General features: G+C 50.0%; 2 protein-coding genes across 2 annotated transcripts in view; one reads left to right on the plus strand and one right to left on the minus strand.

The window, feature by feature from the left end:
- Positions 1–1,063: 1,063 nt before the first annotated feature.
- KRTCAP3 (keratinocyte associated protein 3) lies at positions 1,064–4,571 on the plus strand. Its single transcript, XM_060251349.1, has 6 exons — positions 1,064–1,125; positions 1,747–1,931; positions 2,264–2,323; positions 3,086–3,280; positions 3,362–3,496; positions 4,136–4,571. Exons 1-6 carry the CDS (start codon positions 1,092–1,094, stop codon positions 4,232–4,234), a joined length of 708 nt encoding a protein of 235 aa, XP_060107332.1. The 5' UTR covers positions 1,064–1,091; the 3' UTR covers positions 4,235–4,571.
- A 1,084-nt stretch (positions 4,572–5,655) lies between these two features.
- Positions 5,656–13,071, minus strand: part of IFT172 (intraflagellar transport 172) — a 42,129-nt gene continuing 34,713 nt past the window's right edge. The window contains exons 43-48 of the mRNA XM_060251360.1: positions 12,089–12,184; positions 10,409–10,468; positions 10,209–10,307; positions 9,838–9,991; positions 5,989–6,080; positions 5,656–5,830 (exon numbers count right to left, since the gene is read on the minus strand). Of these exons, the coding sequence (XP_060107343.1) occupies positions 5,741–5,830; positions 5,989–6,080; positions 9,838–9,991; positions 10,209–10,307; positions 10,409–10,468; positions 12,089–12,184 (591 nt within the window). The 3' untranslated portion in view covers positions 5,656–5,740. The remainder of the gene's footprint in view (positions 5,831–5,988; positions 6,081–9,837; positions 9,992–10,208; positions 10,308–10,408; positions 10,469–12,088; positions 12,185–13,071) is intronic.

Below are 13,071 nucleotides of genomic sequence, written 5' to 3' on the forward strand. Positions count from 1 at the left end.
GCCCTGCTGGTGGACCTCTTGATGACACCTGGGGTTTGACCAACGTGTGATACAGAATGTTGGATCAGATGGGCCACTGGCCTGATCCAACATGGCTTATCTTATGTTCTTATGACTCAGATTCAAATTATTATGAATGAAAAAAATTAAAACCACATAATTTTTGATGGCATGACTTCAGGGATTTCATATTGAAATAATATAGATCACATGAAATGAGATTGTAGACTAGATGGACCACTGGCATTGAATAAATTTCACCACAAAGTAACCAAAGTACTTCCAGAGGAGGCAAAGAAAGGGATGTGTACTGTTGTATTCTCCCTTTCCCTGGCCAAGGTATTCTGTATACAGTTCATGATTGCCAACCTCATATGGCATTATGTGTAGTATAGCCAAGCGATCCTAAGACTGTCTGACAGCTAAAAGTTCTAGTTCTTTTAACATTACACACCACTAGGTTGCGATATAGACTTGTTTTTAAGGCAAGAGACAGGTGGTTCACCATTGCCTGTCTCTGTGTCACAACTCTGGTATTCCTTGGAGGTAGCCAAATACTAGCCAAGAGGTCCATCCTGCTTAGTTAAATTAGGCTGGCCCGAGCTATCCAGATCAGGGCACACTGAGTGAGTAGAAATCCAAAGTCGTGCTTCCACAAAGTGAGAGGGTCCAAAGGCGTCCTGGGGCACCTTGAAGAGGATTTCTTTACGCAGAAGGTTATGTGTCAGTTACAGAGATGTCTGAAGTGGCAGTGAGTTCTCGCGGCTGCTGTTGGAAACTCCACTCGGAGAGGCGCGACGCAGCCAGAAAACCTGGTTCTCAGCTCCGGAATGCCCTGCCTTTCCAGCTCCTCAGGGCCGAGGAAAACATACTGCAGGTGCGCCCCCGCCCGCAGCCTACTCAACTGGGGGGTGGGGGGGAAGCCAAGAGGTTTCTCCCATCCCGTCCTTCTCCCCCCGGGCCGCTGACTACTGCGCTGCCTGTCCTCGGAGGCGCTCCAGGCCCGCCGCCCAGGCTGAGGAGGGCCGGGCTAGGTTGGCGCCGCCTCGAGGGCGGTCTTGGGGCAACGCCGCCAGGCAGGAAGAAGCGGGATGGGGCGCAGCGGCGCCGGACGCTGTGGACTCGGTGAGCGCGCTGTCTCCTCCTGGCAAGTCTCCCTCACCTCCGACCGCGCCCCCCCCCCCCCGCCTTGCTTGCAAGCACAGCCCCTCCTGCCTCCTCCCCCCGGGGGACCCCAGCCGGGCGGCTCTCCCCCACCCCACCGGCCCAAAATATCATTCAGCCTCTTGCTCAAAAAGCGCCGCCCGATTCCCGCCCCAGCTGCAATTTTAGGCCCCCTCCCCCGCCTCATCAGGTTTCCCGGACTTCTCTCTCGTGTGTGTGTGTGTGCGTCTCTGTGTGTCCAAGTACTGACTAGGGCCGACTCAGCCTAGCCTGGGCCATTCGGGTCAGGGGATTTTCTAAACTACACGCCCCCCGCCCCCCCCCCCCCCCCCCCGCCAGGTTATAGAGACATTTTCTCTGTTCTTCTGGGAGATTTTGATGGGGAAAGTGGTGCTACAGAAACAACAGTAGCAACCAGTTCCAGGATCCCCTGTTGTGCTGCATTCTGGATCTGATATATTCCTGGAAGCGCTTGGTCCATCCAGGTTCCCCTGGGGCTTCTGCACTCTTCCTGCCTTCTCCCCAGAGCTCCTGTTGCACTCCCTAACTTGCGTCTCTGGGGCCTACCTGTGACTTTTGCAGATGCGAGGCATGGGCTCCAGCGGCTGATGAGCACCGGCATCTCCCTGGTGGTGATTGGCCACTTGAATTTGGTGCTGGGTGCCATTGTCCATGGCTCCGTCCTGCGCCACGTGGCCCGACCCAACCACACCATCACTTCTGAGTATGCTGTGGCCAACGTCATTGGTGTGGTCTCTGCTTTTCTGGTGAGTGACCCACCTTGGAAGAGAATTTAGGGTTAAAAATCCAGGGCATCCAAAGAGGCAGAGAACAAATGTCCCGGTAGTCTGAAATGCTTCTTATGGTCAACACAGAAGCAAGTCTGTTGCATTGTGGGAAGGCCTGAGACAGCTCCCTGCAACCAAGCACTTCTTGAGGGCAAAGGTGGTGGTGAAAGGAAGGATGGAGCTGATCCTGGCTCCCTGCTGCAGAATCTGAGGTTGTGGGTCAGATCCTGTCCCTCCAGCTGTGTTCAGGTAGGAGGGGGCATTTACATCTGGTCGCACCAATGACCACCCCTCCTGTCTGGTTTTCCTAGAGCATCACTACAGGCATTGTGGCTATCCTGGTGTCCCGAAATCTCTCCCACCGCTCTCTGGTAAGTGACTATTCCTAGCCCGGAAGCTGCCCTGGAACCACTCCTCCTCTTGCCTGGACTTTGCTCCTCACAGGGCCTCATTCCAGCTGGCATAGAGGCAGCAGGCACTACAGCTGGCCTACTAGCAGGGCCTTCTGAGAGCCGGTTTGGTGTAGTGGTTAAGTGTGCGGACTCTTATCTGGGAGAACCGGGTTTGATTCCCCACTCCTCCACTTGCACCTGCTAGCATGGCATTGGGTCAGCCATAGCTCTGGCAGAGGTTGTCCTTGAAAGGGCAGCTGCTGTCAGAGCCCTCTCAGCCCCACCCACCTCACAGGGTGTCTGTTGTGGGGGAGGAAGGTAAAGGAGATTGTGAGCCGCTCTGAGACTCTTCGGAGTGGAGGGCGGGATATAAATCCAATATCATCTTCTTCTTCTTCTGCTGGGAGCTGCTCCCGAGGCCTCTCTGGAGTCTACTAATCTTTGCCTTTCAAGGCATGGCCCAGTCTCTGGCCTGCTCACATCACTTGCCAATCAAACATCTAAGCTTATCTCTGTCATGTGTTGAAAGACTGTGGGTTCAGACCCAGTGAGTGAGACACCTGCTCTCAGACTGCCCCAGGTCCCAGCTGTCTCCCACCCTCCACTGGTAGCACCTTTATACCCTGATCTTTGCACAGAGTCAGTGGACTTGCTCCCTTCCCCAGGTGGTAGCAGCCCAGGGGTCCACTCCAGGACTAACCTACAGCTTCCCTCTCCCTGCCATTTGCAATCTGTTTTCAGTCTTGGGTCTTGTTTGTGGTCGCCCTGGCAAATGTCTTGATCTCGGGAGCCTGCTGCGTGGGACTGGCAGTCGCTGTCTCTCTCACCGCTGCCAACAGTGGCCGCCACCTCCTTGCCGGATGCAACAGTTCTGCCCTTCCAGCTGAGACACACATCACGAGCAACGAGTGCCCTTTTGACACCACCCGCATCTATGTGAGTGGAAGCCTACAGGCTGCTGCTACTTTCAAATTGAATCCCCTGGGCTCGGCTGACTTGCACCCCTCTGCCCTGCAGGATACAGCTCTGCTCCTTTGGCTCACCTCCTTAGTGATGGCGGCAATGGAGGCTGGTCTCTCTGCCTGGTGCTGCGTGGCATCGCTTTCCCTGCGTGGAATCGGTCCATGCGCTGCTTCCTACCAGGTGGTACTGGTAAGAGTCCTCTGGCTGCCTTTTTGGGGAATGGATTCCACAGTATTTTCTTCCACTGAGTCCCTCCAGATATGTGTGTGAGTGTGGGGGGTGTAGGTGGCTCCCCAAACCACATCCACCACTATACAACTAGAATGATTACAGGTTTGGAACACTTTCCCTATGAAGAAAGGTTAAAACGCTTGGGGCTCTTTAGCTTGGAGAAACGTCGACTGCGGGGGAACATGATAGAGGTTTACAAGATTATGCATGGGATGGAGAAAGTAGAGAAAGAAGTCCTTTTCTCCCAATACAAGAACTCGTGGGCATTCAATGAAATTGCTGAGCAGTCGGGTTAGAATGGATAAAAGGAGGTACTTCTTCACCCAAAGGGTGATTAACATGTGGAATTCACTGCCACAGGAGGTGGTGGCAGCCACAAGCATAGCCACCTTCAAGAGGGGGTTAGATAAAAATATGGAGCAGAGGTCCATCAGTGGCTATTAGCCACAGTGTGTGTGTGTGTGTGTGTATATATAACTTTTGGCCACTGTGTGACACAGAGTGTTGGACTGGATGGGCCATTGGCCTGATCCAACATGGCTTCTCTTATGTTCTTATGTACTTGAAGCTCATGCCTTCTCCTTGTTCTCTTTCCAGCTGCAGGAGACGGTCCTACAGAAAGTGGCTGCAGAGGAAGGCTGTGAAGGTGAGCCTCATCACCAGCTGCTGGTTGAAGTGGCTCAAAGACACTCCTAGGAAGGAGAGGTGGACTCAAGGAAAGACCAGCAGCGCCTGGTCAGGCCCATGGGGGTAGGTAGGGCCTCCATGGGACTGGTGTTCAGTGCAGAGCCAAACTGGCTGCAACCTAGCCTTTCCCTTCCCAAGGGGGTTCTAACGCCAAACTGGAAAAGAACTGTGAAGGAGGATAAGTTTCCCAACGGCTGTCTTGCAAAAAACCAAAAGAGATACTACGAAGCCAGTTTACTAGGGCTGGCCATCTCACGACTCGGCCACTCACAGATAAGACAGATCACTGTGTGGTTTTGGAGCCAACATTAATAAAAAATAAAATTATGCAGAGAAGGAAAATAAATAGTCTTGGCTCTAAGGCCCAACTCTTGGGGCCAACATCAGCCCCCAGCCTCCCCTTTGCACTATAATATTTTAAATTACCAGGATGCCTCCGAGTAGATAGAACTGCTCTTTCCCCACCATTGTACCTCAGCCAGCCCTTGTGTATCTAGCGTGAAGGGAAGGGCCAAGTCAGGCTCATGACACAAAACAGCACGTTAGCATTCCAGTTCTCCACAACTCTTATTTGTTTTTGCATTGTTGTATGTGTGTGCACACCCGTGCCGGCAAGTCATGGTGACCTCTGCCGACTCCTTCTGGGCCATGAAGGAAGTTCAGAGAAGTGGCTTGATAAAAGCCTGCCTCTGCCTCCTAGTATTCTAGAGGTCTCCCTTCCCAATACTTGCCAGGGTCAGCCCTGCTTAGCTTTTGAGATCTGTCAAGAACAGACTTGCCTGGCCTATCCAGGTCAGGGCCTCCATCCTTCTTTATTAGGCAAGTTGCAAAAAATAAAAAATAAAAATGCTTCCTTGTGTTCAAAGCCCCTTTAAGCTGAACTCTACAGCACTGCAGGGGATGGGTGGATGGAACAGCTCCTGTGAGACCATGAGATGCAGGGTACCTGGCAGAATAGAAAGCAAGCTGGCAATGGAGAAAGGGGAGCAAAACCATCCCGCTGGGGTCAGCTTGCTCTTTTCTTAGATGGCTTTTTGGGGAATGGTTTTACTCTCTCTTCTCAGCAGCTTGCTTGCTCTGCTCCCAGCAGCCACTCAAATGTTGAGATGAGAGCGTAGAAGAGAGGTTGAGGGGTTTTTACTCCCATCCTTAGCACGATGCCCACAGCTCAAGGAGGCCTGCAGCTCACGCTTCCTCCAGTCCTTCCAACAATGGCCATTTCAAGGTGTGAACCACCGGCTGTACTGAGCAATGGTAAGGACCACTCTCCTGGGACATGGCGGCAGTTACTGAATGAGCATCACTGGTCTAAACCATAGTAGACTTAAGGTGCCTCCCGGTGGGCTGCCCAGCAATACTGGGAGAAGATGGAAATGCAGAAGCCAGGGAAAGGAGGGCAGGGGCCATCCCCACAAAGAGAGGGACCAGAGTAGTACAAAGAATGTTTAATTACTGGAAAATAAATAGCAAGGGAGGGGGAAAGTCTGTGATAGGCACGGAGCAGGAGACCCCAGCTCACTGGAAGGAGAAGCTGGTGGTGGGGAGGCCCCCGCACCACTGGTTGATGAACTTGAGGACATCCTGGCAGGAGGGACTGTGTGACATCTGCAAGGGAGGGTGAGACAAAAGCAGGGGAGGATAAGAGCTGGCCAGGGCTTTGTGCAATGCTCTCATAGGCAGCCCAGCGGCCCAGCCTTGCCCTTCCAACCCTGTTCCATTGCTTTCTGCCCTCTTCCCATCCTGCCCCCCCAATCCACCCTCACCTTAACAGCCATCAGAAACTTGTTCCAACTTTCCTTGTTGGCCTGCTTGCCCGGTCGCTTGAATTCCACTTTATTCCTCAGCACGGGATAGCCTGGAAAAGGGGAAAGAGAGACTCAGGACGGCTGATGCACTCTCGCTTCTGTCATGAGGTAGAGGCCTGACTCCTAGGAGCTGGGGAGAAGGTTCTCTCCCCTCCTTTCTGCCTGGGATGGAGGCAAGACTTGTTCTGCCTGTTGGTTATGCTGGGCATGTGACTCAGTCAACAACTCTGCGAGTATGCTTGCTGGAAAGCAAATAATCAAAGCTGCCAGCAGCTAAATGGGAAATGGGGTAGCTGCAAGCAGTCTTAGACCAGCGGTCCTCAACCTTTCTGGCACCAGGGACTGGTTTCATGGAAGACAATTTTTCCATGGACTGGGGGGAGGGGTGATGGTTTCGGGATGATATAATTGTGCACTTAAGAACATAAGAGAAGCCATGTTGGATCAGGCCAATGGCCCATCCAGTTAAACACTGTGTCACACAGTGGCAAAAAAAAGGAGGTTCACAAGTGGGACCCCCTCACAAAGCACCAAGAATACAGAGCATCACTGACCCAGACAGTTCCAATAATATGCTGACAGCCACTGATGGACCTCTGCTCCATATTTTTATCCAAACCCCTCTTGAAGTTGGCTATGCTTGTAGCCGCCACCATGTCCTGTGGCAGTGAATTCCACATATTAATCACCCTTTGGGTGAAGAAGTATTTCCTTTTATCCATTCTAACCCGACTGCTAAGCAATTTCATTGAATGCCCATGAGTTCTTGTATTGTGAGAAAGGGAGAAAAGTACTTCTTTCTCTACTTTCTCCATCCCATGCATAATCTTGTAAACCTCTACCATGTCACCCCGCAGTCGACGTTTCTCCATGCTAAAGAGCCCCAAGTGTTTTAACCTTTCTTCATGAGGAAAGTGTTTCAAACCTTTAATCATTCTAGTTGCCCTTTTCTGGACTTTTTCCAATGCTATAATATCCTTTTTGAGGTGTGGTGACCAGAATTGTACACAGTATTCTAAATGAGACCGCACCATCGATTTATACAGGGGCATTAAGTCAAGGTAAACAACATCTATTGGGTCCCCTTTGTCCACATGTTTGTTCACCCCCTCAAAGAACTGTAACGGGTTAGTGAGGCAAGATCTTCCCTTATAGAACCCATGCTGAGTCTTCCTCAATAACCCATGTTCATCAATGTGCCTACTCATTCTGTCCTTGATAATGGTTTCTACCAACTTTCCCGGTATTGAAGTCAGACTGACTGGCCTGTAATTTCTCGGATCTCCTCTGGAACCCTTTTTAAAGATGGGGTGACATTTGCTACCTTCCAGTCCTCAGGAACGGAGGCAGATTTCATTGAAAAATTATGTATTTTTGTCAGGAGATCCACAAGTTCATCTTTGAGTTCTTTCAGAACTCTTAGGTGTATGCCATCCAAACCTGGTGACTTATTAGTTTTTAATTTGTCTATCAGTTGTAGGACCTCCTCTCGTCACCTCAATCTGACTCAGGTCTTTCAATATCCCTCCCAAAATCAGTGGTTCTGGAGCAGGCAAACACTTCTCATCTTCCACAGTGAAGACGGAGGCAAAAAAAAATGCATTCAGCTTCTCAGCCATTTCCCTATCCTCCTTCAGTAATCCTCTTACCCCTTGGTCATCCAAGGGCCCCACTGCCTCCCTGGCTGGTTTCCTGCTTCTTATGTATTTGAAAAAAAAAATTATTGTTGGTCTTTATGTTTTTTGTAATATGCCCATGGTCCCTTTTTGCCTGCCTGATCACAGTCTTGCATTTGACTTGCCACAGCGTGTGTTCCCCTTTATTAATCTCATTTGCACTAGCTTTCCACCGAGAACGAAACGTCTGGAAGAAAAACTTTCTCCATTAGAACACGGCACTTGTGCCCGAAAGATTCTACAAACCCTAATGATGTTACCAGCCATGAAAACCTGAAATCTTTGATAGCTTTCCACCGCTTAAAGGAATCCTTCTTACCTTTTACAGCTCCCATTACTTTGTTTGTTAACCATGCAGGCCTCTGAGCTTCTAGGATTGTCATTTTAAATAGTTTCCCAGCTTCCCCAATTGTTTTGACTGCATTTACCTTTCTTTTCAGTTTCCACTTCACATGCCTCCTCATCTCAGAGAATTTACCCCTTTTAAAGTTAAAAGTGATTGTGCTGGTCTTTTGGGGCAACTCCCCATTTATACAAATGGTGAAATCAATAACATTATGGTCACTGCTCCGAAGTGGTGCAATCACTTTTACATCTGTCACCAGGTCTTGGGCATTACTTTGGACCAAATCCAGGATCGTCCCACCCCTGGTAGGTTCTGTGACCATCTGCTCCATAGCACAGTCATTGAGAGCATCTAGAAACTCAATCTCTTTCTCTTGATCAGGACACATATTGACCCAATCAATCTGCGGGTAGTTAAAATCACCTATTATGACACAGTTTTTACGTTTAGCCACTATCTTTAATCCTTCCATCATATTATAATTGTCCTCTATATTTTGATTTGGTGGGTGATAACAAACTCCCATAGTCAAATCCTTTTGGGCCCTCTATTTCGACCCAAAGCATTTCTAGATGGGAATCTCATTCTCTGACCTCAATCGTACTGGACTGTATACCCTCTCTGACATACAGAGCCACCCCACCTCCAACCCTTCCCTCCCTATCCTTTCAATATAACTTATATCCAGGAATCATCATGTCCCACTGATTCTCCTCATTCCACCAAGTTTCTGAAATTCCCACAATGTCTATGTTTTCCCCCAACACTAAACATTCCAACTCCCCAATTTTACTTCGAACACTTCTAGCATTTGTATACAAACATCTATAATTTCCCAGGCAAGTTAGGCCCGCAACCTTTCTCCTGCTGCCTTGAGACTTGGCAGACACTCCATACTGTTTGCCACCATCTCAGTGGACAACTCTGATCCGTTACCCAGCAGAAAAGTAACAGCTTCATCTCTTTGACATGAGTCCTCCTGAACCAGAGACATTTCATCTCCTGTCGGCTTTCCCCCAAGATTTAGTTTAAAAACTGCTCTGCCACCTTTTTGATTTTAAGTGCCAGCAGCCTGGTTTCTTCTGGGGACAAGTGGAGACCGTCTCTTTTGTACAGTTCCTGCTTGTTCCAGAAAGCATCCCGGTGCCTAACAAACTTAAACCCTTCCTCCCTACACCATCAATTCATCCACACATTGAGACTTCTAATTTGTGCCTGTCTCTCCAGCCCTGCACGTGGAACAGGTAGCACTTCTGAGAAGGCTACCTTGGAGGTCCTGGCCTTAACTTTATTGTAATATATAATGAAATAATTATAGAATTCATGACCCGGTTGCTAACAGGCCACAGACCGATACCAATCTGTGGCCCGGGGGTTGGGGAACCCCTGTCCTAGACGGAGCAGGCTTCCTGGCATAATGCAACAATATAAGCGAAGTAATGGAAGGCATTACTTTCAAAGAGGCATTCCCCCGGAGAAAAAGGGAATGCTGCTTCCAAAGGCACTTTTTGTAAGCGCTTGTATTTTTGCTCTCAAATAAATGTGCTGTATATTTTAATCAATTCTGATGCTTTATATGATTGATCATCCAACACTCCTGCATCTAAGAGAACTTGAGAAGAGGACCAAGAGGGATGCAGTCAATATGGCTTAGGTTGAAACCAGAAATGAAACCTCAGCCAGATGATCAAGGGTTGAGAGAGCCCTTTCCAAGACAGCTTGTTTGCTGCAGGGCCACCCTCCCTGCGATCCTCAGCCCTGCCTCCACTCCCAGCCTCTCCTCACCTGTGATAAGGCAGGGCAGGGAGCGCACGCCTGTGCTGACTGCCACTAGTGAGGCCTCGTAGGTGTCACGCTCGTCCCGTGGCAGCACTTGCTCCAGCCGCTGGTCCATGGACATGGTGAGCACCCAGTCGCGGATCTCCTCCCGCTGCTCTTCCTGCCACACACAACCAAGCCCTCTCAGCGAGAGTGAGTGCACTGCATGCATGGTGGTGGGACAGGAAGGGACCATTTGGGGGGTTGTCTGTGTGCAAGTGGGATGGGCCAAGGAACATCCTCCCCCCTGCCCCTTGAAAGCCTCAGCCTTGTGGGCAGCATTCTTCCCTCATCCCTCCCCCCCATGTGGTTGGGTGTGCATATGACAGCGAACTCACCACCACATGCTGCTTGGCAGGCAGCGACACCTCATAAGGGATGTCTGTGTTTTGGAAGTCAGAGTGGTCCAGAGCGTCGAGGGAGCCTTCCTCGATGGCCTTGGGAGAATGAACATGAGCTGGTGAGAAGGAACATAACCCCAACCAGCCCCACTCAGCCACCCCTGCCCTCCCTCAGGAGGTCTTCAGGCAAGACTCACATCAGTCAGGTCGAGGAAGCGGTTCAAGAAGATGAATGCCATGTTTTCCCAGCCAACTTCCTGGAGATGGGGCAGAGACAGAGAAAGAGGGTGGCATGAACAGGAGGACATGGTGGGAGTGGAGGGGGGAGGGAATGCACCGGAGTGACCTAGTTTGGGCCTCTGCAAAAGGAGGTACTTCACCCAAAGGGTGATTAACCACAGTGTGTGAGTGTGTGTGTGTGTGTGTGTGTATATATATATATATATATATATATATAAATTTTTTGGCCACTGTGTGATACAGAGTGTTGGACTGGATGGGCCATTGGCCTGATCCAACATGGCTTCTCTTATGTTCTTATGTGATGTTCACTGCCAGTGTGGTTATAAAGGTCTGATAAAGCTCGCCAAGAGAACAGCAAATTGCCCTTCTTGTTTCTGCAACACTGAAAGCCAGCAGGGTGTAGTGTTTAAGACCAGTGGACTCTAATCTGGAGAATGGAGTTTGATTCCCCACTCTCAAGGCATTTTTTGTGGCAGGAACTCCTTTGCATATTAGTCAATCCTCCAGGAGCTTACAGTAGGCCCTATAAGCTCTTGGAGGATTGGCTACATCAGGGGGTGTGGCCTAATATGCAAAGAAGTTTCTCCTACAAAAAAAGCCCTGCTCCTCCTCCACATGTAGCCTGCTGGGTGACCTTGAGCCAGTCACAGTTCCCTCAACTCTCTCAGCCCCACCTGTCTCACAAGGTGCCAGTTTTGGGGAGAGGAAACGAAGGCGGTTGTAAGCCACTTTGAGACTCCTTAAGACAGAGAAAAGTGGGGTATAAAAGCCAGCTCTTCTTCTAACCCAGCCATTTCCAAGAGGCAGGCAAGCAGAGCCTGAAACTTGCTTAGAAGCAAAGAGCTGCTCAAGTCCTCCCTGCTTTCTTACAGGAATAGCTGGGGTGGTGCTACAACGAGCCTCCGGGGAGTCTGAGGTGTACCTGGCACTGGCAGTATCAAACATGGGAATGGCCACAGAATGTCAGTAGAAGGTGGGCTCCAAACACTCCCCCCCCAAAGAGACCAGGCCTTTTCCTGTTTTTACCACTGCCCCATCCTCATGCTGCCATGCCCCCCCTCCCCCCGCATCTAGGAAAAGGTATTTGTGAATTTCCTGCATTGTGCAGGAGATGAGCTAGATGACTCTGGGGGTCCCTTCCAACTCTATGATTCTGTGATCTCTGCACTGAACAGAAAGTGTGCAGGCAGCAATCCAATCCCTTGGATGGGGCAGAATTCCTTCCCAGGGATGAGGTATAATGCTAACTCCTGGGGTGGAGCAGCAGTTCAGAGGCATATGCAGCCACACATCTGGATCACAGAACCGGGCAGGATTTCTTGCTGGAGCTTCTGCGATGGCTGGCCCTGCATCCCCAGTGCCCTCTCTGTGCAGGATAGGGATGCTGCCGTCTCCAGCCTTGGCTCTGCATTCCACCCGGAAACTGGTGAGCAGTTGTGCCTTTGAGCTCTGGAGCTATTTAAGAGCCCTCAGAGCAAGCACAAAGAGCTGGCCACTATTTCAACTAGCCTTGAGCAATGGCAGCTCCCTTGATCTTGAGCATTAGAGGTGTTGTTTTCAACTGGAGGTGCTGGGAACTGAGCCTGCAATGCCCTTCATGCAATGCACATGACCTCTCAGCAGCACCCTCTCACCTTGGCCGCGGTCCCAGCTTCGTAGAAGGCCTTGTCTGCAGGGATGATGTCTGTGTGACGTAGCAAGGAGATGGAAAGCTTTGCTGCCACAGTGTCCTGAGAGACAAACATCATATTAGTTCCAGCATCAGCCCCCTGACTCTAGTTCTCCAGGAAGCCTCAACTCCCCATTGCCTTTTGGAGGTGCAAGGCCTCCCCGTGAGTAAAACCTTGCACTCCTCCAACTTGATCTTGCTGCCCTCAGCATAGGACTTTAACTCTCAGCCCTGAAAAGGGATACAACTCAGAAGGCTTCTAGGCAAGGTCTTCCTTTGTGTTTTTTTAGGACTGGACAGACTCTCTTGCTTTGTATGAGTGAACGTGGGGGGAGGGGAACAGGTTTAAAGAGCATAAGGTGGTGGGAGATAATACTTGGGGCCTAATTCTTTCCACCTTTTAGATGTGGGAAAGTGCCAGGGGACATGAGAACTGATAAAAATTGTTTCTCCAAGGAGAACGGGGATCTGAATGTCCTACTTCCTCACTCTGAAATAGCTTCATCCTCTTAATGGGACAGTATTAAAAGTGCCTGATGTTAACTGGGTCAGAACCTAGGCTGTTTGAATGAGGCCCTGTTCTGCTGATGTCACAGAAAAAGGAGCTTTTGCAAAAGATGAAACGGACTGCAACACCAGTGGTGGTGGTGTTGATTTCAGCCGTTTGGTCTAAAAGGATGTTAAAAACACTTCTGAAATACAACTGTGAAGCTTAATGCATCAGATAGAAATACAGCTATTTAAAATATCAATACACTGAGGATCTGTTCATTGCAAGAGGGCTCCAGCCGTCAGAAGCTTGTGCTGAAAGAAAATTCTGTTTTTCTGTAAAGGGCCACAAGGCTCCTGCTGGGTTTTGCTAACATGGAGACCTTTCTGGCCCTCAAAGGCTAGACCTCTTGCTCTGACGGTAAAAGACCGTGCTCTTCTTTCAGGTGAAGCCAACCC

Source organism: Heteronotia binoei, chromosome 1 (genome assembly GCF_032191835.1).
Source record: "Heteronotia binoei isolate CCM8104 ecotype False Entrance Well chromosome 1, APGP_CSIRO_Hbin_v1, whole genome shotgun sequence".
Lineage (NCBI taxonomy): Eukaryota > Metazoa > Chordata > Lepidosauria > Squamata > Gekkonidae > Heteronotia > Heteronotia binoei.

Coding starts and splice junctions, on each gene's coding strand:
- KRTCAP3 (XM_060251349.1), top strand. CDS start 1,092: ATGGGGCGCAGCGGCGCCGGACGCTGTGGACTCG. Junction 1,932..2,263: donor GTGTGGTCTCTGCTTTTCTG/GTGAGTGACCCA, acceptor TGGTTTTCCTAG/AGCATCACTACAGGCATTGT. Junction 3,497..4,135: donor CTTCCTACCAGGTGGTACTG/GTAAGAGTCCTC, acceptor TTCTCTTTCCAG/CTGCAGGAGACGGTCCTACA.